Here is a 27787-nt window from a genome sequence, read left to right as displayed (position 1 = left end):
CATCCCTCCACCGGCCCCAAAACCCCAGAAGTAGCCTCTCTCCTCGCCCAAAAAGAGCGCCCCATCGACCACCACTGCCCCGCGCGGCCCTGGTGAACTGACCAACCCCGCGAGCCTGATCCCCAGGGCCCTGTGAGGCTCCGGCAGAGTCAGAAGCTCCAAATAACTCTTCACTGAAACAGGGCAAAATAAGGCCAGCTGGAGTAGCCAGGCCTAGAGCTGGGCTTCCATAGGGACGGCCTGAGGCTCTCCCCCTCCCTTCCTTCCTGAGCCAAGCAAACCTTCCTCTCGCCTTTGTTCCCTGAGTCAAGAGCAGAGTAGCGGCTGCCCAAACAACGGGAACCAGGTCCAGGAAGCCGAGACCCCGCCCAGGCCTCATGCACGTCCAGCCCCCTCACATCCACCTCAACAAAGACAGAAAGAGATGAGGGGGGCCCCCGAGAGGATGGGGTGGGCGAAAACCAGGGTTATTTTAGCATCTGTTCTGACACGGAGAGGGCAGACACCAGCGGATGAGGCGAGGTGCCCATTTAACAGATGGACAAATTGAGGCCCCAAAAAACTGGGTGACTCGAGACAGAGCAGAGATTCACACATCAGACTGTGCCCCCAAACCCAGATTCCCTCATCCTCTGACATGGCGCTAAGCCATAAAGACCCCTTCCCGCCCCCAATAAGGAAGACGCTGGCTCAGAAAGTTCACGGAGGAAGAAGGAATATTGGAGAAGGGATCTAAGACCTCACGCTGACTTCGAGAAATGGCAATGAGAAGGAACGCCCCTCAGAGCACAGACAGCGAGAAGCGCAGTAGAGGCCTGTCAAGGGCACAGATTAGATCCTGATTAGATCCTGGTGCGAGTTCATAACCCCCTGGGTCTCCAGTGTTGTCGTCTGGAAAATGGGAATAATGTGGCACAGCTCTCTCACGGGGGAGTTGTGAGAATTAGGCGACAAGACCCGAACAACACCATGAATACCGCCTGGCTCATGTTAAGTAGCATGTGACTGGGACGTGTCAGCATCGTCTAAGTGTTAGTTATCGTTACTAGCACTGGGATCTGTGCAGACCCAATGGGGGAACCCGGCCAACTAAACTCCCACAAGCTCGTCTGCCGTCGCCCAGCCGGGAAGAGGCAGGTGGCACGGGTCTACACTACCAGTGACCCTTGGGGTCGCCCGAGGCCAGAGCACACGGTGCTGTTCTGGAAGGGGCAGGCCCGCGGCCCCGCACCCCCAAGCTCCTCGGCGTCCAGAGGCACACCAGCGGCTCAGTTCGGCCTGTTTACTCTGGGCCCGTGCCAGCCACCCCTGCCAGGAATGACTTCATCCAGCAGTCACAGCGGGTGGGCGAGCAGGGCCAGTGATGTATACTCAGCCACTCTGGGGGAGGCCTGCTGGGGACACTACCCCTCCTTCGGGGCTGGGCCAGGGGACACGGCGGCGAAGGATCCTGGGGCTGGCTGTGTCTGGCTGCCCAAGATAACAGTTGCTTTTCACCAACTCCAAGGCAAGAGATCAAGTTCAAACAGAGAGGTGGGCCCAGCCCACATCAGCTCAGACACAAACTGGGAACCGCATCAGAAAGTTCCGTGGGGCAGGGCTCGCCGTGGGGCTCTCAAACAGCCTTGGCACACCCTCGATTCCTGCATTCCACCTGTACCCCGTCAGAAGGGAACCAAGCCCAGGCTCCCAGTTCTCGGGGTTCAGGAGGCAGAGGGGCTCTGAAGATGACACCCCTTGAGCTCTTCTTTCCCAAGTCTGAGCTCGAGGCAGAGGATGAGGCAGGGAGACAAACACTTTGGGGTCAGCAGAAGCTGTAAGGACAGAGGAGAGCCCCCTCCACGCCCCCCGCCCCCATGAGGGGAGGAGAATACCAGGGGCCTGGGTGCTGCTCAGCCGTGCTCACTGGGGAGGGCCGGGCCCGGGGGCCTTCAGCACGGTGAAGTCCTCACACTCAAGGGACCACACGGGCTTGGACAAGTGGACACCAGTGGTACTAGCCCAAGTCTCCCCAGGAACCAATCCTCCCTGGAACACAACCGGGGGAAAGAACCCTGGATCCCAAGAGGCCAAACCTGCACCAATGGTACCAGTGGGCAATGCCAACCCTCACCTTGTGTAAGCTGTTACTCACTCGTCTCCTGGATCACGAAGGACAATCGTAGACAAAAATAAGCAAGCGGACATATCCCAAGGGGGTGGGGTTTTTAACACGAAGCCTCTACTGACATGGAAGGGAATGAACCTTCCACCTGCCGGCTGACAAAGCACTTTCACGGCCATCTTGAGAATTAGCGCCTGCGTCCCCTCCATTTCACAGATGTGGAAACTGAGGCCCAGAGATGCAGTGACTCCTCACAGCTCATGAGCAGCCTGGCTAAAGAAGAGAACAGGCTTCCCAACTCTCAGACCTGCGCTCCTGGTACGTGTTACCCTGAAGTCCAAGTGGAGGCAGAGATCTTTGCAAAGGGGTGACGTGGGGCAGGAATGTGGGTCAGGCCAGGCTTACAGCTCTCCATGAAGTCAAAATGCCTTCTCAGGGCCATCTGGCCCCTGCTCCCCACAGGGGCTGCTGGCCCCACAAGCGTCAGGCTCTCTAGCTGTTCCGGATCCAAGCAGGCTCATCTGATCAGTCTTTACCTCGGGTCTGTCTGCTCAATGCAGCTATACCTCTGCTGGCCAAATTCCTACTTGGTAATTGAGCATTTTATCCCATGGCTGTCTAGACACACGGTCCACAGGAGGCCTCGGGGGGGATGAAACGCAGATACGGCTGGAAGCACCAAGACACGAATTGGCCTTGACCGCTCAGCCCGCTCCTGGTTTAACTCCGCAGTGCTGCCGGAAGGCTGGCTCCCGAGACACCCACATCAAAGCCGCCTCGAGGCTCCTGAGCAGACGCTCCGCCTGAGTCTCCTTCTGAAGCGGCCCCAGCTTCACAGGGCCTGTCGGAGAAGCCAGCCCCTCTCCCGACAGTCCCTTCCCACAGCTCACCATCCCGGGCACGCAGCACGCCTGCGATGTTAGGACACAGGCATCTCTCCTCCACTCGGTACGAAGCAAGGGTGCGAGCAGCATCTATTCCCACGTTGGATCCTTTAGCCACCGGGTGGATGAAAACCTAAGTCGGGTGTGCACACCGCAGCAGTGTGTGTGTGTGTGTGTGTGTGTGTGCGCGCGGGGAGGGGGGAGGGGGGCAGTGCGGGGGGTTGAGCTCGTAAGTGGCCGCAGCGAGACTCCAAGGCTCCGTGTCAGAGCTGAGAAGGAGCCCTCGGGCTGTACCCGGAGAGCCTGAGTCTCACGTTTGGCCCAAGTCCTTCGAGGACCGGGGATATTTCATAGCGTGCCCGGTATGCTCCCAGTTCTCAAGGTCACATTCATGCTCATGGGGCGGGGCGGGGGAGCTATCTGGATGTGACTCAAGACCATTAAACAGCATCCTCACAACAGCACCACCGAGAGTGACTTTAAGAAAACACGAGGGGCGCCTGGGTGGCTCAGTCGGTTAAGCGTCCGACTTTGGCTCAGGTCACGATCCTGAGTTCGAGCCCCGCGTCGGGCTCTGTGCTGACAGCTCAGAGCCTGGAGCCTGTTTCCGATTCTGTGTCTCCCTCTCTCTCTGACCCTCCCCTGTTCATGCTCTGTCTCTGTCTCAAAAATAAATAAACGTTAAAAAAATAAATTAAAAAAAAAAAAGAAAAGAAAACACGAAACCCCCTAACTCCTGAGTTTTCAGCCCACTGTCACCCAGGCGGAGGGAGAAACAGCCCAGGTGAGGTTGTCAGAAGTCCTGGGTGTGGACTCCAGACTCAGCAGGTCTGTATTAAATTACTAAACACTAGCCATTGGCAGGATACTGACTGTGAGGTACGTTTAATGCTAGAACTTGGGGGAGGTGAGCGTAGAGTGTGATTAAAGAAGGCTCTCCCATTCATTTAATTACAACAAACAAACAACCAGCAGGCCGGGCAGCACTCCCGTGAAACACCACCACCATGAAAGAGAACTTTCTCAACAAGCATTCGCCAAGCGTCTCCTAAGTGCCCGGCACAGTGAACACAGAAGATCAGTGAAATCCATCCGTGCCCACCCCTCCAGCCGTACTGCCTGATGGGCTGGAGAGTCACACGGCAGTAAAAAAGCACATGGTCCAAATCTCCATTGCCAAGGTCAGTTCAGTCTAGAATGTTCCATAAAGGCTAACTATAGATCAACACGAGAAACGATTTGGGTGTTTCAATTAGGGTATTTTCAGCTGCAAGTATCAGAAAACCCGACTCAAAATGGAGCAAATGTCCAGCTGTTCAAGGGCAAGATGGTGGCAGGGCTGATCACCTCAAAGACTCATGGACATCCTTCCTTCTGTCTGATCAATTTAAGCCACCTGCCTTCCAAGTGTTATGTAAAGACAGGACTATGCCCAGTGGATGTCAAAGGATCTTTTCTCTTCTGTGTGTCTCTTCAGAAGAGCAAAGAATCCAGAGGCCCAGCACATTCTTCTTCCTGGGTCATCGGCCAGCAATTAGTCACAAGATTACCCTCAACCATGCTTTGACAAGGGGAACGTGGCCCCCATGACTGCCTTAGCTTCTCCAGAATTTGTCTGCCTTAGGAATGGGGTGGATCATGGTTGGACAGACCAGGGCTGTAGCAGCAAGGAGAAGGAGGGCTGTGGGGTGGGAGCCATCAGCAACCCCCAAGGCTTAGGGGAAAATGGTTCACTGTAGAGCAGCGATCCTAGGCGCTCCTGGGTGGCTCAGTCAGTTAAGTGTCCAACTCGGCTGAGGGCATGATCACACAGTCCATGAGTTCAAGCCCTGAATCGGGCTCTGTGCTGCCAACTCAGAGCCCGGAGGCTGTTTCAGATTCTGTGTCTCCTTCTCCACCTCTCCCCCACTCACGCTCTCTCTGTCGCTCTCTCAAAAATAAATATTAAACAAAGTTTAGAGAAGCGATCCTAATACCTAACAATGTTTGGGAAGGGCTCTACTAAGTATATGCTCCTTCATGCAGTTTTTTGGTGGGGTTGGGATGGGAGCAAAAGGAGAAATCTGCTTCAAAAACAAGTAATGGTCACGAAATGTCTGTGTTCGTGCAAGACACAAATGGTCCAAGCAGAGCCTGGCCTAACCCACCCCTTGTATGCGTGCCCTACGTGCGTCGTGCTCTGTCATCTGCTTGACGTTTACAACCAGACACTCTGGGCAGCCTGAGTGGCTCAGTCTGTTGAGTGTCCAACTTCAGCTCAGGTCATGATCTCACGGTTTGTGGGTTCGAGCCCCACACCAGGCTCTGTGCTGACAGCTCACAGCCTGGAGCCTGCTTTGGATCCAGTGTCTCCCTCTCTCTCTGCTCCTCCCCTGCTTGCGCTCTGTTTCCATCTCTCTCTCTCTCTCTCTCTCTCTCTCTCTCTCTCTCAAAAGTAAATAAACATTTAAAAAAAAGTTTACAACCAGACGCTCAGTGGGACAGACCATCGTGCCCATGACGACGACGTTCCCACAGCTAGGAGATGGAGGTCCCAGGACCAGAATCCTCCCTCTGCCTCCAACCCAAGTGACCTTCTCTCCGGCCTACCCTGCCCACTGCCCAAATGCTCACGGTGCAGGACCTTCCCACAGGGGCGAGTGAGGGCAGCAGAGATGGTACATGACAGGGCACCTGGGGAGTCGAAGGACAATCAGCACAGAAACCAGCCAGGGGAGGCCAAGTTCACGAGTCCTCGGGGCGAGGGCCTGGGCCATGCTGTTTCTCCAGTGCCGGGAAGCTGAACTATCCTCAGACAAGCCTGGGCCGGGGCCTGGCGGCAGGGCTGTGTGGCCCCACCTGCTTCGAGGACTCTGCGTGGGGCCTGGGCTCCTGCTGAACGTGAATCACAACCACCGGACGCCCCGAGGAAGGAAGGCTGGGTCTGTGCTGGGTAACGTCCTGGGTGATGGCTTCCTTTGGGCTTATTCTCCAGCAGCAGCCAAGGGTTGTGCACAAGTGCACAAGTGCACAAGTGCGCCACACGCACACGCACATACGTGCCCCCTCAGCCGCCGCGTATCCCAGGAGCACAATGTCCCAGGCAGCGGGACAGCCGGGTTTGGACCTGGTTCTGTATTAACTCACTCTGTGACCTTGGGCCACCTGATTGACTTCTCTGAGTCCCGGATTTGGCCACTTCTAAAATAAGGTTGTTGGCGGCCGGTGATGTCCAAGGTCATTCCAGCTCTGACAATTAGGGTTCTTTCCAAAAGACCTGGCTGATTTCCAAAAAACCTATTAGCAGACAACCGTTAAACTGATGAGATCAAAACAGCCACCGCCGTCCTTAATAAATCTCTTTTCCTACAAGTCCCCGACGGGGGCAGATGGTCCTTGCAAGTGCCTGCCTCAAGAGGAGAGGGGACTCCTGGAATTCTCCAGATGCTGGCTCAGCCTGCAGTCATCTAGAGAGGACCTAAAGGCAATGGCCTGTCAGTCTTTCAGCATCTGGCCACACTGGGTTCTGCCTACGAGCCCTTGAATGCTCTCAAACCACTGCACTCCTGCCCTGAAGCTGACAGAGAAGGCCAATGAAACAAACCATAAAACTGAATGGAAAAAAATGTTTTTAACCTAATGAGGCAAGTGAACTACTTCTTTCTCTTCCTTGGAAAGTATAAAGTGCTCCTGTTACAAAAATATTTTCGTTGCCGAGTCGGCGGGAGCCGCTGCCTCTCCGCCGCCCGGCACACTCGTTGTCAAGGGGCTGGAGCCCCAGGCTGGTCCTGAGTGTGTCGGCCACAGTGTGCCTCAAAGGCTAATGTTGCAGCGGCTGGCTGGGACTCAACTGAGTGATTCCATGTGCTTTCTGGAAACAGTTATGCTAACCTTTCATTTTCTTTTAAAAAAATATATATATATGCAATGGAGAAAATAGCACGTCCCCCATACCCAGCGAGAAGCAGAGCCACCAACTTGCCTGCTTACCGTGGAAAAGCAAACTAGGTCGCAGAGGCATTGGAGCGGGGGGGGGGGGTGCCGTCAGCATCTAAGACTGTTCCACGGATGGGAGTAGGGGAGGGTTCAGGTGGGGGAGGCGGGAGAAGTGGGGGAGGCAGAGGGAGAAAGAGAAAGGAACAGAGCATGGTCAAGCCTGAACAGAATGAGAAGGAGCAGGCCAGCAACCCCCTCGTCCCTGTCTGTGAACCCCACCAGAATATTTAGTCTCCGTCAGGCGATAAACACTGGCATCTCGAAAATTCCCTTACTCCTGTTGTTTAAGCCACAAAATGTCAACAGTTCTACATGGGAGCCCAGTGGCCAGTGACTGTACTTATTCCGTGGCATCCAGAGGAGGCAAAACATCGCCTCTGTCAAGCGTAACCCTGGTCTTCACACACCAGCCCCTGGATGCCTCCACGTTTATCAAACACTGACTTCAGCTTCACTGATAACAGTGATTGGCGGCTAAGCATCTGTTATAAAAATCAATGAATAGGAAAGTGAAAAACGGAAGAAATGGAAAAAAACCAGGTCTTTAAAGGCCCATCCCCAAAAACTGATCTCAAAAGATCCTTCCCTAGGGGCGCCGGGGTGGCTCAGTCGGTTGAACGTCCGACTTCAGCTCAGGTCATGATCTCACGGTCTGTGAGTTCGAGCCCCACGTCGGGCTCTCTGGGCTGATGGCTCGGAGCCTGGAGCCTCCTTCGGATGCTGTGTCTCCCTCTCTCTCTGCCCCTCCCCTGCTCATGCTCTGTCTCTCTCTGTCTCAAAAATAAATAAAAACATTAAAAAAAATTAAAAAAAAAAAGATCCTTCCCCAAAAGAAGCGCAGTGGTCCCTCTCTGGTGGATTCAGTGCTTAGCACGCCACAGGCACCCGATGTCTGTTGAACTGAACTGGCTCCTTACTCCCCGTGACCACTTAGAGCTTGTGCCATCCTGTACGCAGAGAAGCCCAAGGAAATACCTTTCCTTTCAATGTTTAAAATGTTTTTTAATATATAACCTCCTCTACGTAAAAATAATCTGACACGGTCAGTGACACGGGATATGTTATACTAAGCTAATTAACATATATCCGTGGCATAAAATGGAGTCACAGAGAATATTCTAACCACAAAGCCAATGGTTTCGATGAGCTGCCTGGTAACCAAAGCAAAGAGGGAAATACCATGAGTCACATGCTGTCATCACCAGATTCTGGAGCCTTCATTAGCAAAAGTGACTTGTTAATTAGCACATGTACTAAAATATTCAGTCCTCAATTCACCAGAATGCCTTATTTCTCCCTTGCCACGGAAGGTGGTCATGATGGTGGTGGGAAAGCAGTTTTGGGCAACGGCATCTACACTGTCGTGGAATGAGGCAACCAGTTCATTACGAAGCCTCAGCACTTTCAGACTCTCAGGAGATTGACTACATGAGAAAGCGGAGCTTTCCAGAGTATGACCAGGAATTCCCAAGAACAAGGCCCATAAGAGATGTAGACAATATGCGGAAAAAGCAGCTAGCCAGAAACGTCGGCTTGTGTTCTGAAGGGCTCCAATAAACTCACTGAGAAGTAAGTTTGCACGAGGTCCGAGGTCCAGAGGCTCCAGGCTTGGCCCAGATCTTCCCCCGGGTTGGCCCTATCTGCCCTTCCTGTCATGTCACCTCCAAATGTAAGCTTCCTTGCCTGCAATAGGTACAGAGGTCTCCCCAGCCCCCAGTGCCTTCTACTTCTTCTGTTTGTTCCTTTTCTGCACCTGTCACCGACTTTTACGCCACCTGTCCTGTTTCCCACCCTCGACTGCCTTCTCACGGCTCTTGCCCAAGTGCTGGTACATCCTCAGCACCTAACACACCGTCTGGCCAAGACAGACGCTCGGTAAAGACGTACAGAATCCATGAGTGAATAAAGAGTAACTGAGGACAGTGAACAAAGCAGACTCTAAAGATCTTTAGGATTTAACACTGGACACTCATTTTCAAAACATCTTGGAATTCACGGAAACGCTGCACTGAGAATACAGAGAAATGGGCAAAAACAAGGCTTCTCTCTGCCTAACCCAGCAAAACCAAAGCTGCGGAAGCAGCAGCAAAACAGAGCAGAATTCACACATGCACACGTGCACACACACGCGCACACACACTCACACACACACACACACACACACACACGCCCCAAGAGAAAAGGCAGATGAAATCAGCCTCTCTGGCCTCTGGTCACCTAGAGCCGCACCTCAATGGGTCTTAGGAGCACAGTCAGCCCCCAGCACACTCAGCTCCTTAGGACAAGGTGTTAATCGCCTCACACTGGGGCTGGCAAGCCTCTTCTGTGAAAGGCCAAAAAGGAGATACTTTCAGCTTCACAGGCCCTGTGGTCTCCATCCTCACTACTGGACTCTGCTGGGGCGGGGCAAAAGCAGCCACAGACTGTGAATAAAGGAATGGGCATGGCTGCTGTTGCAATAAAACTTTATTTACAAAAACAGGTGGAGGGCTGGATCTGGCCCGCAGGCCGCAGCTGGCCAAGCCTGGACTCGAACGCATCATGACACATTCACTACACTGTCAAACGGAAGCAGCGGATGTCCCCCACGCAGTGAAGGGGACAGGAGACACTCCCGATGGGGCACCTACAAATTCAGGGAACTGAAAACCTGGGAACTGCTTTGTCACAACCATAAATAATAGTCTTAATCCAATTCCCTGAGGAGACAGCGCCAAAGTGAAAAAAGGCATTACCATATTAAGAGAAAAAATAGCCAAAGAATTTCCTTAACAATCAGCTAAGTTCTTGAACCGGGGCCAGAGAACACACAAGGGCTCCGGTTTTGATAGTTTGGGGAACTGAAACATTTTCACATTCCAAGAGGAGCTGCAGTCAGAACATAAGGGGCCACGTCCCCAGCAGCCTCTGCACAAAGGCCGCACGGAGGAATGAAGGCCGGCTTCCACCTCGCTGCCCGGGTTTCCATTACCTCATGAGATATTGATTCCCACCCCCTAAAACTGGTAAAAATCAATACGGTAATAGAAGCCTTGGGGCGCCAACAGGGTCTGTGGCGTCTCTGGCCTGGGGAGTTCTGGGAGAGAAAGAGCGAGACCACAGAACGACCAGCACGGAGGGAGTGGGGGAAAGAATCCAAAAGGGAAAAACACAGAAACAAAATAAGAGGGTAGCTATGGTGGTGCGATCCACAGCCCAGGCTCCCAGTCGCTTTACGAGGGCGAGGGACGGGCTCCAAAAGATGGGAGGCCATGCCAGTCCAGGCCCCGAGTTATCTGATTCACTCTCGGACGGCTCGCAAGGCTTAGTCAGCGCCTTCTGACGATCAGGCTGCCTGAGGAGAGCTGGCTGGTGGGCGGGCATGAGTCATGCCTGGCACCACACCACCCCCGGCCCTCGCCACGGTCCCGGGGCCCCCTTGGGCCCTCCTCGGGGCGGATTCGTCGCCACGCACCGGGCCAAATCTTGAGACACGGGCCTGGAGAAGACAGAGCCTGCTGAGCGGCCACTGGGACCCGTGCGGGGAAGGCCCGGGGCCCTCGACCCCGAGGGACCCCTGTCCCGAGCTGCACAGGCTCAGAGCTGGCAGCTCTTCCTGCCCCAGTGGCCGGCTCAGCAGCAAAACGACCCTCTGAAAACCAAGCAGCCCCTCCCTGCCCAGAAGTCCTCCTCTTGGGCCACTTCAAACGAGTCTGGCCTGTAGGCGGCAACCGGCCCCAACGTGGCCGGGGACGGACGTGGGCCTGGGGGCGAGGGAAGAAAAACACCTCCCAAGCCCCAACCTAGCCGCTTCCACATATTTCCCGGGTTGTTGGCGTCAGGGGAAAGCGCCCACAGGAAACCTAACTGCCTCAGCAGCGCGTTGAGTTACCAAAGACCACAGAGCTGCGGGAGCCCAGGCAAAGCCGGGTGTCCGTCCAAAGCAGACGGGCCTCGGGATCCGATGAGCACTGGCTGAGGAGGGTGGGGGGGAGCATGGGCCATCACACCCTCATCTGACAGTGGGACACAGGCCACCACGGGAGCCCTGTGCCTCCCTGCTCTGGCATTCCTCGGAGCAGAGGGCACTTAGATTCGTACTGGGACACGGGTGCCCAGCACATACGACCTGACATGTGAGTGTGACAGGCGTGTCCCTCACGCTCCCGCCGGAGAGGAAAAACTTAAATCAACAAATAAGGCAATGGTAAATTATGCTAAGGAGAGGAGCAGCTGGCGGGGGGGTATGAACAGTGATGCGTGACTGTCCTCAGAGTGACAAGTTGGGGGTTGGGATGTGGGCACCCCCTCGGGTCGTGGGTCGGGGAAGGGCTGTCTCGGGCAGAAATTGGCAGGAGCCCCAAAGAGATGGGAAGGCCAGCTCTGGAGGAGGTGCAGGGAGATACCCCGGGGTGCGGGGGGAGGCACGGCCAAGACCCCCCCCCCACCGGGTAGAAACAGCACTGGTGTGAAAGAGGCTAAGTAGAGTGGGTGGTGGGCGGGCCGAGGGGGGAGATGAGGTTGGGAGGAGGCGCGCCCCATTAGGCCAGGCCTCCGAGGCCCCGGGAAAGGAGCTTAGCTCTCTTCGGAAGAGCACTGGGAAATGCATCAAGGGGACACAGCACACGGTCCGAAAGTCAGAACCAGCGAGGGAGGCGTGTGCTTTCTCGCCTGGTGTTTCGTCAACCCGGCTGGAAAACCGCTGTAACGAAAGGAGATTTCCCCTCAACGCATCCCCAGGGTTTCTGCCCTGGAGTCTGGCCTAGAGAAACCACATTGCTCTCTTTCTACCTCTGCCTCTATCTATACCTACCCCCTCTCCTTCTCGGCCTCTCTCTCCACCCCACTCTCTCTCTCTTTCGGAACCGCTCAGAGAGGAGACTGCACGGACAAAATGCTGCCTGGGGATGAAATGTTTAAATGTTCTGCAAACACGGCCAGTGTCATGTTAAACACACTTGGAAACAGTTTGTATCCGAAGCCGAGCTAGTCTGCCCTCAAAGCTGCTTTCTATTAAAATGTTTGCATGCACCCGCTGTCCCAACTTCCTGCAGCTGGCGCTCCCTCCCCAGGCCACTGCTGGCCCCAGGAAAGAGGAGGTGCAAAACCTAGGACAGAAGCACAGAATGGGCCTGGGGGAGGGGGGGGTGACCCTCCTCCCCCAGCTTAGGGGGTGGGGGGCAGGGGGACAGACCGGGCCACGCGGCTGCTGGCGAGCCTTCTTCCGAAAGTTCTCCCGTCTCCAAACTCAGCAGGGAAAGTGAGCGCACATGTGTCTTCTCAGCCGTGAGAAGCAAAAACAGAGCTCCTTGGTCGCCAGCCCAGACATGTCGCTGGCAATCTCAAGCCAAAGGGGGTTCACTGGAGATGCGAGGGGAGCTCGAAGAATGGAAGCAAAAGTAGACAGACTGGGCTCAGAGAAGGCTGGAACTCAGACAGTGCCTGGGGGTCTCAGCAGCAGGGGCTCCACCCGCGTGGCCCCTGCAGTTTTTGTGAGGGTGACAGACAGGTGCACCCCTGAGGGGAGGGCCTGCTTGATCTAACGGGGCCACGGGGGGGGGGGTACCGTGACAGACGGTCCCACCAAGACTGCCCAACGGGGGAGAAGCAGAGCCCAAAGAAGATGCTAGCTGCTGTTCCCAGGAGATGGCGGCCAGATAGATGACAAGGGGCATGACAACAGATGTCCATGGTAATTTCTATTCCTTAAAAGTGTTGAGAATACCACACTCAGGAAGGACAAGAGCTGTTTAAAGTCATGGAGAGCCTCCAAAAGAAATCATGATGGGGGGGTGGGGCGGACGCCGAGTAAGAAATGGCCCCGGGTCATGAGCCACCAAGTTAGCTACCCAGCCCACATACTTGGCGGGACATCACATCAATTTCATTGGGTTATTAGGAAACAGCCCCGGGGGCAGCTGGGCCACAGTCCCCCGAGGCACCATTTGGAATGATGTTCGATCCTCAGGCCCAGTTTTTGCCGATTCTGTTCCTCCTTGCTCTGAGTTTTCGCACTGGCTTTCTTCTCTTCTGCTATTCCTGAGAATGACTCAGTGCAAACTCACATCCCATCCACAGCCTGCAGGTTATTAAATCGTGCGCTGGGGCGGATTTGGGTTTGCCCAGAGGAGAGGCTCCTTCCAAATTGAGCCTCCTTCCAAGTCAGTCTCTGACCCCTCCTAAAGAATCAATCATCAAACTACGGGAACAAAAGGGAAAGAGCTGAAGAGATGGTTTTACTCTCCCCGCTTCCCACTCCTATCAGCAAAAAATAAAAAAAGCAGTTTAGTAAGTGGAAGCGAGTCTCTTGTGTGGGTGTCTGCAATTTAATATCCATTCATTTCCGATTCCTTTTTAAAGAGCCACATTTGGCTCAGCTTTTAAATTGTAAGCACCTTTCTCTTGAGCTGGAAACACATGGCAAACTGTGCTGCCGGTCGAAGGGCCGGACCCCCGACGGGGGGAGGGGGGTGGGGGGGGGCACTGCAAGGGCTGGGTCAGAAACACCGCAAAGCTGGTCTGTTGAGATGTTTCACGTCCTGCCTGGACATGTCAGGGATGACACAAGGATACAGTCTCCACCTTGGCTCAAAATCTGAAAAGAATATCCCCCTGGCCAGAGGCACATTATGTGCCCACGCATTCCAAACACAAAATTACTCAGCGGCGGCAGCTCACTTAGCATCTGGGCCAGCACCCTGCCTGCAGAGAGCCCCGACTGCTGGCTGCCTTCCAGGAGCTTGGGGGGGGGGGGGCTAAAAAGTCTTGCCTGTGGCCACAGGATGTGCTATTCTGGCCAGCCTCCTTCCGATGAGACTACCACATCCTGCACACCTTTCGAGCAGCACGTTCCTAAATAGGGAAGTGCCAGCCTACCCATGGGCTATCTGAAGCCCAGCCATCTGGTCTCCCCCAAAAGGCTGGGTTCCATTCTTTCGGTAAAGGCCACGGCCTTGGGCAGTTGAGGGTCAGGAGCCTGGCTTGGCTTGGAAGGTTAGTTTCACGGCAGCATAGCTGTGTGACTTCCGGCAGGTTATTTCCTGTTTCTTCCACTATAAAACGGGGATGATACAGCTATCTTGTTCATTAGGTGGAAGTTATGCATGAAGGCAGAGGCTGGATCGGCACTGGAGCTCACTGAGTAGAAGTTATTATGATTGTATCGTGACGAATAAACACATCTTCAAAGAGAGATGTTGCTAGAAATTCCACAGCTACCTAATAGAAATAATATCCAATCGAGACTTTGCTAAAGGCCACCAGGCACGGAGCCGGAGAAACAGCACAGACAACAAACGGCCTGTGTCATACTCCACTGGTCTGCCTTCAGAGCCCACAACCAGGCAAAGGTGGGTAAAGAGGTGGGAAAAAAGACCCCTCCTGGCTCTCAGTCTAGGACCTTTTCCTGGGCCAACAACAGGATTCCAGCCTCCCCAGAGTCTCCCTTCCCTATGAAGTCTGCAAGATCACAAGGGCACGAAGCAACCAGAAAATGCAATCTCACTGCACACACCACAGAGCAAACCAAGCCTCCCCACCAACACACCATCAAGCGGGAATTGGTGATGGCCCCTAAGACCTGGGTTTGATTTCAGGTAGGAAGACTTGGCAGACAAATCAACAGGGCAAAAACGACGGCAAGGAGAATAAATAGAGAGCAAACCGCTTTCAAACACAGCATTTCCCAGACTGAGCTCACTATGTCTCAGTTTTGCCAAAAAAAAAAAAAAAAAAAAAAAAAAAAAAAAAGTCCTAAGCTCAGATGATTATCATTCGGAGTATACACCCTTTTGGGGGAGACTCCTGTGCCCGTGAGCATATTAAAAGTTCTGAGAAGTTCTGTAAGGAAGAAATCCATCAGCGCTGCTTTAATTCAAGGTTTCCAAAACTTTTTTAAGAATGGAGCATTGTTTTAAAACACTTCTAGTAACCCTGAAAAAAAACCAATCTGGGAGACCTGGTTTGTTTTCAAAGCTGCTGAAATGCACAAATGAAAACAAATCTGTAACAATAGTTGCCTGGAGGTCAGGAATGCAAGGGAGCCTCAAGGTTCACTGCTTACCTACTAATGTCTTTATAAACCTGTTGCTTTCTTTTATAAAAATGTCAGCTTCTATTTTTTAAAACTCTGATCTTATAGTCTGCTTATTAAAGAAGCTTCCGTGAGCCCCCTTTGCTCGCCCAGCCCAGGCCATACTCCCAGCATCTCTTAAACGCTCCCAGGTTTCCGACCTGGGAACTGAGTTCTGCAGATGGGGAGCGCACTTACCTCGTGGTCAATTTTGATAAGTGCAATGTCTGCCTTTTCATCCACATCCTTGATTTTGGCTTCGTAGGTGGCACCATTTTTCAGCTCAACCTTGACCCGATGCTTGTTGGTCACCACGTGGGCGTTTGTCACGATCAGTCCATCTTCGGACACGATAAAGCCAGACCCACTGGCCACTGGCACCTCCCTCTTAGAAAAAGGAAGCCTAGAACCCAGAGGAGAACCCGGTTAAGCCTGAAACACCTTACAATCAACGGTCTATTTAACATTCAAAACAATGGAAGGCTACTGACTTTTGCGAGCTCCAAAAAACTCCACTTACAAAATATTCTTAGGGGCTCTCTTCAGCACTAGAGGTTCTTAACTCCTCTAGGCGGGTCAAGAATGTAGCTTTAAAGAGTCAAAAGGGAAAGCCCACTAAGGGAGAAACATTATCTTCCCGTAGGAATATAGTCAATGGCACTTGGACAAATCCAAGTGCCTCAGAGATAGCTCTGATGCTTTGCTAACGGCAGTGCATCTCGGTGGGAGCATCAGAGGTCGTGGGAAAACAAGAAGGCCCTCTTTACTTGCGGAACAACTCGATGTGAACCACAGCAGGAGCGATCTTCTCCACCACATCGGCGATGAAGTTGTATTTATGGCGCAAACTGTTGGGGTCTTCCTGCCCTGGGAACAAAGCAAAGACGGGGCGCTTCAGGACCTTGTTGCTCTGTGCTGTGGGTTCCTGGGGAAGGCATGGGTGAGAAGGAGCCAAAATATATGCCCGGGGCCTTTGGAAACCTGGACAAGCGAGGATAAGACCCCAGCCCTGAGCTCCTTTGCAAAGATCCTTGTGGCTCTCAAGGAAACGTCCACTTAGGTAAGAAGCAACACCCATCACAGAGCACCTCTTTGTTCTGCTTCTTTCCTTCCAACAGCTTCGCTACAAAAATGCTGAGCCAGAGGCACCAGCCGATACCTGGACCTCCTAGCGGCCCCCCTGCAAAGGCCGTGGCACGCAGGGTCACCGTCCCGGCGCCACCCTCCGCCACAGCCCTGCCAGCCCTTCCCAGCACATCGCCACCACCGAGGGGAGGGCTGAGGTTGCTTTGGAGGAGATGCCCATTAGACATCATAGACTGAAAACACTATCATGAAAAGGCATTAAGGCAAAGGCACAGATCCTGTCTTTCCCACTGATACCACAAGGTGAACAGAGGCCACCGTCTGTCCCCAGAGCAACTTTCCATTATGCCTGGTTTCTTCCAACACCCTGGGACATCCCAGGCCAGAAGGCACAAGAAGTGCCTTGATACTGTTGGGGGGAAAAGAAAGAGAGAGAAATCAAACGACCGCAATTTCTATATAAACATACACCCTGTAATTAGCGAGCCCCCATTTCAAAGCTACTTTCAGACAAAGCGATCCCACATCCCAGTGTAGGGCTCTCACCCAGCAAGGCCAGAAAGTTGGTTTCTGCCAACACCATGGCATCTGGTGCAGAAAGGAGCTGCTAGAGACTCAGGTCCCAGGACACCCGTCCTGCTAGCATGGGTGGTGACAGAGGCAGGGTAGCCCCAGGAAGTTATTCCCTGAGCCTGCTGCTCTGGCCCCAAATTCATGCCACCTGCTGATATCCCTCGACATGTCTCTCTGCCCTCACGGACCAGGGCGGTTCTAGGCTAGTCTGCCGCAAAGAACCCCTTCCTGGCTCTCTCCACGCCTCCCTCGGGCCAGTCGCCTAGCCCAATGCGACACAAAGCAGGCTCCAGGGACCAGTGGCCCTGCCGGCGTCATGGCCCCTCGGTCCCATGCAGACACTGACAGGCAATCTGCAGGAGCCCTTACAGCGGTAACCTTCCGTCTGGCGCATCCAAACATTTTAAACTGAGGCTTATATTTTGTGTCCTTTTTACGACATTTTGGTAGGAATTCACTTTAATTGATCCATGATGGATAGGGAATGAAAGGAAAAGAAATCTGTTCCTTTGCCACAGATGGTCTAAGAAGCACGGATCTGTCCCCCTCACCTGTCACTCCCTGTCACAGCTCACTCAGCGGGATTCACAAACCACCCTGCAGCTTAAAAAGAAACCACTGGGGGCGCCTGGGGGGCTCAGACAGTTGAGCAAACGACTTCGGCTCAGGTCACGATCTCACGGTCCGTGAGTTCGAGCCCCGCGTCGGGCTCTGTGCTGACAGCTCGGAGCCTGGAGCCTGTTTCGGATTCTGTGTCTCCCTCTCTCTCTGACCCTCCCCCATTCATGCTCTGTCTCTCTCTGTCTCAAAAATAAATAAATGTTAAAAAAAAAATTTTAAAAAGAAACCACTGGCCTGCAAAACCGTCCGTCACTAACCCAAGATAGGGCCTGTGTGCCCCACTCCCAACACACATGCACAGAGGTGCACACAAACACACCCACAGGTACACACTCATACCCATGAGCCCGCACATACACATGCACACTCAGACATTCACGCACAGACTCCGTCTCTCATACAAACCCACGTATGCCCGTATACTCTCACACCCACTCGCATATACGTGCATATACGTGCACACATATACACACTCCCACACACATACACTCACGTATATGCACACTCTTAACATACATACACTCACCCACATTTGCACATACACTCACATACACATATATATGTGCACACACATACACATACTTATACACACACACAGAGACTCACACGCCCACACGCCTCCCTCCCCGTGAGTAAGGGCTGCAGCCGCCTCCCAGGCTCCGGGCCGGCAGTGAAAGCTGTGAGCCTTGCCAGTGCCTGTGGCTCTCAGAGTTTCGTCTCCACAGGTTTCCCCGGTGGCTCCCTGTACAGACTGTGCTGAACCCACGGCTGCGTGTCCCCCCCAGAGACCTCAGCAATGCAACTCAATACCGCTGGGCCCCGGGACATCGAGGGGACCAGCCTGCCTCTCCCACGCTTCCCCTCTGAGAAGTGAGAGACCATCGATGAGCAAAGGGCCCCTCTGTGGCCGGGCTGCCGGGCTCTGAGCTGCTTTACTCCAGGGCTGGAATCCACTCTCTTTTTGCACAGCTGGATTTTCTAAGGTCAGAAGGTCTGCACCCACCAGATAAGGAAAACTAATTCAACAAGTTCGTGGTAGCATCATTTTATCATTTTTGCTTTTAAAGCCCCTTCATGCAGTACCCTACTTTTATTCCCCCTGCCTCCCTAAGGGCGAGGAAAATCAAGTATTGTTCCCATATTATATTTAGGGAAACTGAGGCTCACAGACCTTAAATGACTTCTCCACAGACACTACATGTTCTTTTTTTTTTAACATTTATTTATTTTTGAGACAGAGACAGAGCATGAATGGGGGGAGGGTCAGAGAGAGGGAGACACAGAATCCGAAGCAGGCTCCAGGTTCTGAGCTGTCAACACAGAGACCGATGTGGGGCTCGAACTCACGGACCACGAGATCACGACCTGAGCCGAAGTCGGACGCTTAACCGACTGAGCCACCCAGGTGCCCCGACACTACGTGTTCTTAATACAGAGTATAAATAATGGGGAAATATGGGCAAATCTACAACTTTTTCTTTTTTAAAAAAATGTTTAGCTTTGAGAGAGAGAGAGCATGCGCGAGCAGGGGGCAGGCAGGGAGAGCGGGAGACAGAGGATCCGAAGCAGGCTTCACCGCGACAGCAGACAGCCCGATGCGGGGCTCAAACTCAAGAACCGTGAGATCATGACCCGAGCCGACGTCCGACGCTCAACTGACTGAGCCACCCCGGCACCCCTACAACTTTTCTTCTTAATACCAGCCCCAGACATATCCGCCATCTCCCAGGTTTCCAGGTAGTGGCGGTTAATTGATTGGTCTGTCTCCCCAAGGGCTCTCAAGGGAGATATAAATAAGGGGACAGAAACATTCCTTCTGACCACAGAACCTGGCGACCATCACCCAGAGACAGCTGTAAACAAACGCATCTGGGCCTCCTCAGGCCAGCTTCCTGGGAAAGGCCAAAAGGAGGTTTAACGCCAAAAGGCCAGCAACCTCCAGGTCAGCATGGCGTTTCAGGGACCCTCTCAATCACAAGAGTCTTACCAGCAAGGATCCTTAATTCACTTCCTCTTTCTGACTTCCCAGAGTAGGCATGGGAGAATTTGGCTGCATCAGGGGTAAAAATGAACATGGGTTTTTCCAGGTCCTGTGAGAGCCAGCTGCTTTGTCACATAAACTAGACAAAGTGGCTCCGGGCACGGTGCATTCCAGAAAAACAACATGGGAGATCAGCGAGGACACAGGCCTGGGCACTTAGAAGGCCCAGGGCCCATCCCATCTTCTGGGTGGCCTTCATTTCCCCATCTGTGAAATGGGGCCGACTGCCTCTAGAATGAGCTGCAAAGTCCATCCAGCCCAGTTCCAACATTCTGTGATCTAATCCCCGTCTCTCCCTCTCACCCCAACGTGCTATGGCAAGATAAAGAACTTGTGGAATTTGAGGCCGGGCACAGGACTCTCCAAACTCTGCACATGAGTACTCAGAAAGGAGGAAAAGCGGGAGGACGGACCATAATGAAGAGCCCAACTGACAAGGCTTACTTGTGAAGCTTTGATGAGAAAACCACCAGTGCCCCCCCGCCCGCCCCCCGCCATCACCAAGGGGACCCGCATCAGCGGGAAAATGAAATAGAGCAGAAACAATGATCATAAGGAACATCAACTGATTGTTCAAAGATGGGCAAAATGTGAAACCAGAGAAGAAGTGTTTGGCTTCTCAAAATGCTATTTCAGAACGAGGAATGGAAATGTCTCTAAGACCAGCATGGCTCAGGGTCAGAGTCCCGCTCCATGTCAAAGGCTGTGCATCAAACTAGAGGAGGCTGGCACGGCCCCCTGGTCGTTCCAAACCCTGGCTGGCTCACCTGCTCACATCTCAACTGCCAGCCAACTGTCTTCCTTCCAGAGGGGTCACCCGAGGTGGAGAATTCCCCGAGGTGGACCCCGGCTGGCTCTGCCACAATCTAGGTGATTTTAGACGGATGGAGGGCCGGGGCGTCCAGGCCACTAAGCCTGGGGAAAATGGCTAAGAGCCCAGGCTGTGGTCTCAGCAGAGTTGAGCTCTGCACAGCGCTCGGCACAGCAGTTACCTGCTGTGTGACCTTCGGTATGTCATCTCACTCCTCCAAGTCTCATCCCCCTTGTCCAGAAAATGGGGTTACAATAAACCTGCCTCAGTGCGGTTCTGAGGCCAAGTGTATGAGCTACTGTATATGAAGTGTTTGGCCGAGTCGCAGTGTCGAGTTTAAAAATAAAAATAAACAGTGCTGCTCTTTTTACGGTAAAGGTGCTCAGGAGACAGCTCTGGACAGGTGTGAACACCACACGCCTCGGCGGTACAGCAGAGAAGTTAAGGGGAGACGTGAGGGTGTCCACAGAACCAGGCTCCCCACCTCAGCGAATTTGTTCGGGTCCTGGAAATTCCTCCTCCCAGGGCCATCACGGCCACCGCTGCAGAGGCAGAGATCAAGGGCAAGTTGTGTGGCAGGCCAATGTTTCTGGCCTGGATGTTGACCTGTGCTCCCCAGCGTACAAGGCTAACCCGCACAAAGGGTAGCAAAAAGGATGATATATCGTGACCAGGCGGGGCTTGTTCCAGAAAGGATCGATAAGACTTAACATCAGAAAACTAATCAATGTGATACTAAGAAAACTCAAGCGAGTATCCCAACAGTTGCAAAAAGATGGGACAAAACTGAACGCCCACTCGTGACAAAAACACTCAGCAAACTAGAAAGAGAACTTCCTTGACCTGATAAAAGGGATTAATAAAAAAAACCTGAAACCAACATCATTCTCAATGGTGAAAGACTGCATGCTTTCTCTCTAAAACTGGGAGCAAGACAAGGCCATTCAGTCTTCCATTCAGTATTGTATTGATGTCCTAATTGGAACAGTCAAGCTAGAAAAAGAAATTAAAGGCATAGAGATTAGAAAGGAGAACCTAAAACTGCCACTATTTGAAGACGGCACGACAGTCCATATGGAAATTGCTTAAGAATCTGAAGTACACCTGCTGGAGTGAGTTTGTCAATGTCACAAGCAAACACAGGTCAATATACACAATCGTATTTCTATGTATTAACAATAAACTATCGGGGACACCTGGGTGGCTCAGTCGGTGAAGCGTCTGACTTTAGTTCAGGGCATGATATTGTGGTTCACGGGTTCGAGCCCTGCATCGGGCTCCGTGCTGACAGCTCAGAGCCTAGAGCCGCTTCAGATTCTGTCTCTCTCTCTCTCTGCCCCTCCCCTGCCTCTGCTCTCTCTCGCTCGCTCTCTAAAAGAAATAAAACATTTTTTAAAAAAACAATAAACCATTGGGGTGCCTGGGTGGCTCAGTCAGTTGAGTGTCTGACTTCAGCTCAGGTCATGAACATCTTTTTTAAGTTTTTTTTTTTAATTTTTCTAATGTTTGTTTATTCTTGAGACAGAGACAGAGCGCGAATAGGGGAGGGGCAGAGAGAGAGGGAGACACAGAATCTGAAACAGGCTCCAGGCTCTGAGCTGTCAGCACAGAGCCCGATGCGGGGCTCGAACCCACGAACTGTGAGATCATGACCTGAGCCGAAGTCGGACGCTCAACCGACTGAGCCACCCAGGCGCCCCATGAACATCTTTTAAAAAAAACAATAAACTATTGGGGCGCCTGGATGGCTCAGTTAGCTGAGTGTCTGACTTTAGCTCAGGTCATGACCTCATGGCCTGTGAATTCAAGCCCTACGTAGGGCTCTGTGCTGATAGCTTGGAGCCTGGAGCCTGCTTCGGGTTCTGTGTCTCCCTCTCTCTCTGCCCCTCCCTCACTCATGTTCTCTCTCTCTCAAAAATAAATAAAAACATTAAAAAAATTTTAAAATACTGTTGGAAATTAAAATTTTTTAAATACCAATTATAGCATCAAAAATATTAAATACATAATAGGTAAATATTTCACTTTAAACTGAAAAACTATGAATAACTAGGATTAGAATAATGAGTCACAGCATTTTACAGGACAGGCCTTTCCATCTACCTAATAAATATTTATCATTACTAATGTTTAACACAACAAATGACCCATTAAGAGCAGCCAACATTTCCTATTATTCAATGAGTTTAAAACTGCCAGGATTTCATCCAAAGATAATAAATGATTTTTCTTTCCTCTGTATAAACTACTAGGAAAACACACAACTCCGTAAATGCTGCTTCCTTGAACCCCATCTTCCCCGGGGTTTTACAGATAATACTTACCTACTTTCAAAAACTTCTACACAGGGGGGAAGAGAGAGATACACACAGCCTGCTCAGTTTCATTAATTAGTATCAAAATTAGCATAACAGACACTTCCATTATTAAGTGTTTGCTGAAAAGTGCCAGGCACTAGGTTAAGACTTTGACATACGTGATCACAGTGAAGAAAAATGTGTTGCAGTGAAAATGAAAAATCACAATGTGGGGGCTATGAACCAACAGGTAGACTTTTATCTATGCTCCTGTCCGAAGATTTAGCACCGAATTAGACATGTGCTTTAAAAACATCAAAGCGTGCGTGTGTTCCTATTTAAGGCAAAAATGTCTGGTAAAGATTAGATGTGGGGCAAGAGGAAAAGATCAAACTCGTATACTTCCCTCCTGCCAGCTCCTTAGTGCAGGCCAGAGGTTGTACAGGGTATGAAAGTATATGGGAGCAGAGAAACATGCCAGAGGAAAGACTAAATTAATAATAATCACAATAGGGCACCTGGGTGGTTTAGCCAGGTAAGCTGCAGATTCGATCTCAGCTCAGGGTATGAGCTGAGATCAAGCCTTGCATCGGGCTCTATGCTGATGGCACAGAGCCTGCTTGGGATTCTGTCTCTCCTCCTCTCTGCCCCTCACCTGTTTGTGCTTTCTCTCTCTCTCTCAAAATAAATAAACTTAAAATAATAATAATAATAATAATAATAATAACAATAAAGAATTCTATTCTCTCCATAGGAAACATTACAAACTCACTGTCATATGAAAGGTGATCCAAGACCCTATAATTTTGAACTTTTTCTTTCTTTTGTAAATTTTTTTAAATCTTTTAGAGCACACACGCACGCACACGCACGCACAAGCTGAAGAGGGGCAGAGGGAGAGAGAGAACCCCAAGCAGACTCTGCGCTGTCGGCACAAAGCCCGACGTGGGGCTCGATCCCACAAACTGTGAGATCATGACCTGAGTTGAAATTAAGAATCAGATGCTTACCAGCTGAGCCATCCAAAGCACCCCTTGAATTCTTTTTCTCAAAGAGGTTCCCTGAATTGTCTATGTCTCAGGTCCCATACAACCTAGACCTGCCAGCGGGGAGGTGGGAGGACCAGCTCCTAACCGAGTAGCAGGCCTGAGTCCCACTCATTCCCCAGCTCCCTGGATTTCTGGAGCTCGTGACTGGCTCGCCGTGTAAGGCGAGGAGTGGGGGACCCTTGAGCTACATCTGCAGGATGTGCTGCCTCAGTCACCAGGACTCCCGGTCACCGTCCAGACACCATGGCTAGCAGGGGAGGCATCTGCTTTAGGAGGACCAATGGAGCCCTCCTGGCAGTCCCAGGAGAGCCCCGGGGCCGCCCCGGTGGGCAGCTGCCACCGCAGACCTGGCTCCAGGAATCCCAGCATGGATCCCAGATGCCCTGACCCTGTTCTCGCCTCCACGGTTTCCCAATCTGGCCTGGCAGCTCCGGGTCGCACCTACAGGGAATAGATGGGATGCCGGGCTGAGCTCCAGCCCCAGAAGATTCCTAGCAGCGTCAGCAACGCTGGGAAAGATCACAAGGCTCCCGTTAGTGCCGGGATGACTGCAGAGCCAGACTTGGCCTCAAATCCTGATGCTGCCCCTTCCAGCCGTGTTAACTTCCGGCAGTGGCTTTCTCTCTGTCCGAGCCTCAGTCTCCCGTTCTGCATCCTGAAGATAGTACCACCTCGTCCAGGTGGTGGGGAGTCCAAAGCGGGACAGTGCCCACAAAGCCTGCCCTCAAGGCCATTATCATCTCCCAGCTCTCAGCCTGCGTACCACCCAGGTGCATTTCGGGGCTCCCAAGCGCCTCCTCCCACACTCCTAAGACTTCTCAGAATCCCATTTCTGCATTCTAATTCAGGCATGCCCGGCCCGTTTTCAGTGTCGCCCCCGAAATGACGGTTACCACCTGGGGGGTGTGAACTTCCGGCAGGACCCCCACGCTGGTCTGCATCTCCCGAGCACAGCTCCCCACTGCCCTGATTCCCCAACTCGCTCTCCCAGGACCCCTTGAGATATACCCTCCGCTGCTGCAAACTTCTCACCAGCCTCCGGGCCCACTACGCTCCACCCCACCGACCCCTGCACTCACCCTATTTTCCTTCCTGCCTGGAATCCTCATTCTCCTCCCATACAGCTGGGCCAGTCCCACCCAACCCGCAATATTGGCAATAAAATAATAACACCAATGAGAATAATACCAGTACCCATTTACTAAGCATCTACTACGTGCAAGCAGAATGCGAGGCACTCAACAAGCATTATCTCTAAATGTTCCTGCAAGCCTCTAAGGTGAATCCCATGCCCGGTCTCCGGAAAGATGGAAAAATGAAGGATGTGAGATGTAAGGCCGAGAAGCGAAGCATGTTGCTCACGTCCTGGGAGCTGGCAGGTGGCACGGGCGGGAAGCTTCCCCCTGTGCTCTGCTGCCGTAGCCTCCCTTCCAGGCGCCGGCCCCTTCCCTCGGCCTCCAGCCCCCTGCGGCCCCATGACTGTAGGAAAAGGCTTCCCACTTCGTGCCTGAGAGCTCAGGGCCAGAACTCGGGACTAACAATCCAGCCTTGGCCTCCGACAAGAACAATCGCGCCTTCCAGTTTCTCAAGAGAATCGAGAAGTAGAGCTAATTTGGAAAACAGAACACAGTGTATTCGAGGGAAAAGAAATGAATCCCCCTTTATTCACAGGGAACAGCATGTTCCCAAAATTCAAACCAGTTGCAAGAGGAGATGGATCAAATCATGGGCATTTTAATGCCCTGTCCTACATTCAGGACCGGAGAGGCGACGTGGGGCTCCTTGCTCCAGAATTATCGAGAAGTCCAAGACGGTGGCCACAGGGCGTTAACCCGGGTGTGGGGTCCGTCGGAGCACGGACTGCACGAGAGGCATGCCCATGACGCCGGGCCTGTCTGCATTTCATTTCATTTGATTTAAAACCCAAAGTGCAGAAGTACTGAGAGGCAGCACCCGCTGCCCAGGAGCTGATGGAGATACTGAGTCTGGCAGAGCCCAGGAGCCCACAGGCAGCCGTCAGGGGTGATGGGCGCTCCGTGTGCCGGGAGGCGGGCACTCCCGTTCCGTGGTCCAACGTGCCGGGCACGCCTCACACGTGGGTGAGACAAGTACGCAACCACAGGCAAGGCCCTGGGGCTGAAGGTTCTTCAACTTTAAAATAAGGAGGCGTGGGGTCACTGGGTGGGGCTCAGTTGGTGAAGCATCCGTCTGTCGGTTTCGGCTCAGATCATGATCTCACACTTCGTGAGTTCGAGCCCAGCATCCGGCTGCGTACTGACGGTGCGGAGCCTGCTTGGGATTCTCTCTCCCTCTCTCTCTCTGCCCCTCCCCTGCTCTCTCTCTCTCTCTCAAAACTAAATAGAGTTTTAAAAAGATAATAAAATAAGGAGGCTCAACTGGGTGGCTTCCAAGGTCCCTCCCAGCTCCCGAGGAGAAAGGGAAGAAATCCCTTGTGATGTGTCACCTGATTGCTTCCACTTTAAGTGCCACCAAAGGTACCGGTCCTTTCAAGCCTACAAATCCCAGCACGGACCAGCTCCAACAATCGGCAGGACGCAGAGGAAAAGACGGAATGTGAAGAGAGACACTCAGCCAACTGGGCCAGAGTTGGCCAGAGCCTTCTCTGCCAAGGGACTGCGGGAGGGCAGGCGGGGATAGCTGGCCCTCCTCCGTTCGCCCCTGCTTCCCTCAAGCTTCCGGTCCAGCCTTTCTCTTCCTTCTGTCACACGGGCCTGGGCACAAGTGACAAAAGAAACGAAGTCCTTTCAAAGGCAAGGGCACAAAACGCACCATGCAGAGGTCGGAGATGAAGGCCAGAGGAAAGCCTGTTCCCGTGTTCACCTGAAGGGACACCCCGGGCCCCGGGCCAGGTGATGACCAGGAGAAGTAATCACCCCTGAGACAGCAGCTTGGACCCACCATGCTCTAGATTCAAGGCCAGCCCCAAAGCCTGGGGAAATGTACTCTGGCCACCAGCAGAGGCACTTCCAGCCAGGCTCCCACGGGCTCAGAAACCGTCAATCGGCCCCCAGTGGGGTGTCATGAAACGTTTCAATGGTCTTTAGGAATGGCTCAGTTGCTTGCGGGGTCTGGGACACACTCTCAGCTGTCATCAGCCACCCTCCCACAGCCCCAACGCTCGAACAGGAGCCCCCCACCCCAGATGAGTTCCAGCCTCCGGAGCCCCCTTCCTCCAAGTAGCAGCCACAATTCAGGCTGACGATCCAGGGACACCCCCAGAATGTATTGCCAGGGGGCTGCATGCTGAAGGCTGGCCTCTTTTTCACCTTTTGATGGTCCCAGGGGCACATCTGAACTTTTCTTCGTCCCTAGCACGGCTAGATGAAGAGTAACTACCAAGAGGCTACTTGCTGGGTAAATAAATCCGGGCTCAAATCCAGAGGGGACCTGCAGGAGGAAATTCCACTCCTGGCACATCACCTGCACATGCCCGGGGCCTGCTCTCCCACCTGCTCTGTCCCGCTCACAGTCTGGCACCTTCACAGAGAGGCCAAGTGGAGCCTGGACAGGGGGAGGTGGCGGGGGGGAAGTGGGGGGGGGTGGGTAGCACACGCAGTCAGGATCCAAAGCTTGTCCCACCGATGCTCCTCCTACTTCCCCAGCGCTGCACTGCCCTGCGCCCAAGGTCCCCGCACTTCTGATGGGGTGAGGACATCAATCTCAGACAAAACAAAGCAGAGAATGAGAGGGCTGCAGCCAAGGCCAACACGTATGAGGGGCCTGCCATGGCCCGACGCTATGATGGCGGGGACACTGTGCTTTTGCTCAATGACGGGTCCCCCCGCCACCCTGCTTGCCACATCAGATCTTTTTTTTTTTTTTTTAAAGTGGGCTTCACCCAACGCGGGGCTTGAACTCATGACCCTGACATCAAGACCTGAGCTGAGATCAAGAGTCGGATGCCTCACCAACTGAGCCACCCAGGCGCCCCAACACATCAGGGTCTTTTGATGTCAGCATTGGAACTGGGCTCCACAACTCTGCCGAGTGCGGGCCCCTGAAGCAGGAGCGGGCCACCTGTTCCCACTTGGGTAGGGGCGTGGAGACGGGACCAGGAAGCAGGCGGTTAACTAACCTGACACCGTGCAGCTGGGAGAGGTGCTGGTCCACATTCAGGGAGGGCAAGGGGGATGATTTTTCACTAAGAAAAGCTCTCTTTGTGAGGTTGCATGATGAATTCAAGAATGACTGTGAGAGGGGTGGGAGAGGCCAGACCAGCCAAGGGGGGGGGGGGGGGGGGGGGGGGAGAAAGAGAAGCAGCAGGCTGCATTACAG

At 53.0% G+C, this 27787-nt stretch overlaps 1 protein-coding gene across 1 annotated transcript in view; it reads right to left on the bottom strand.

Annotated features, from left to right (window-relative positions):
• The window catches only part of HTRA1 (HtrA serine peptidase 1), a 51473-nt gene that overhangs the window by 8309 nt on the left and 15377 nt on the right, over positions 1-27787 (bottom strand). The window contains exons 2-3 of the mRNA XM_042960478.1: positions 15781-15880; positions 15212-15416 (exon numbers count right to left, since the gene is read on the bottom strand). Of these exons, the coding sequence (XP_042816412.1) occupies positions 15212-15416; positions 15781-15880 (305 nt within the window). The remainder of the gene's footprint in view (positions 1-15211; positions 15417-15780; positions 15881-27787) is intronic.

Source organism: Panthera tigris, chromosome D2 (assembly GCF_018350195.1).
Source record: "Panthera tigris isolate Pti1 chromosome D2, P.tigris_Pti1_mat1.1, whole genome shotgun sequence".
Taxonomy (NCBI): domain Eukaryota; kingdom Metazoa; phylum Chordata; class Mammalia; order Carnivora; family Felidae; genus Panthera; species Panthera tigris.
This window is presented reverse-complemented; position numbering and strand designations above follow the sequence as displayed.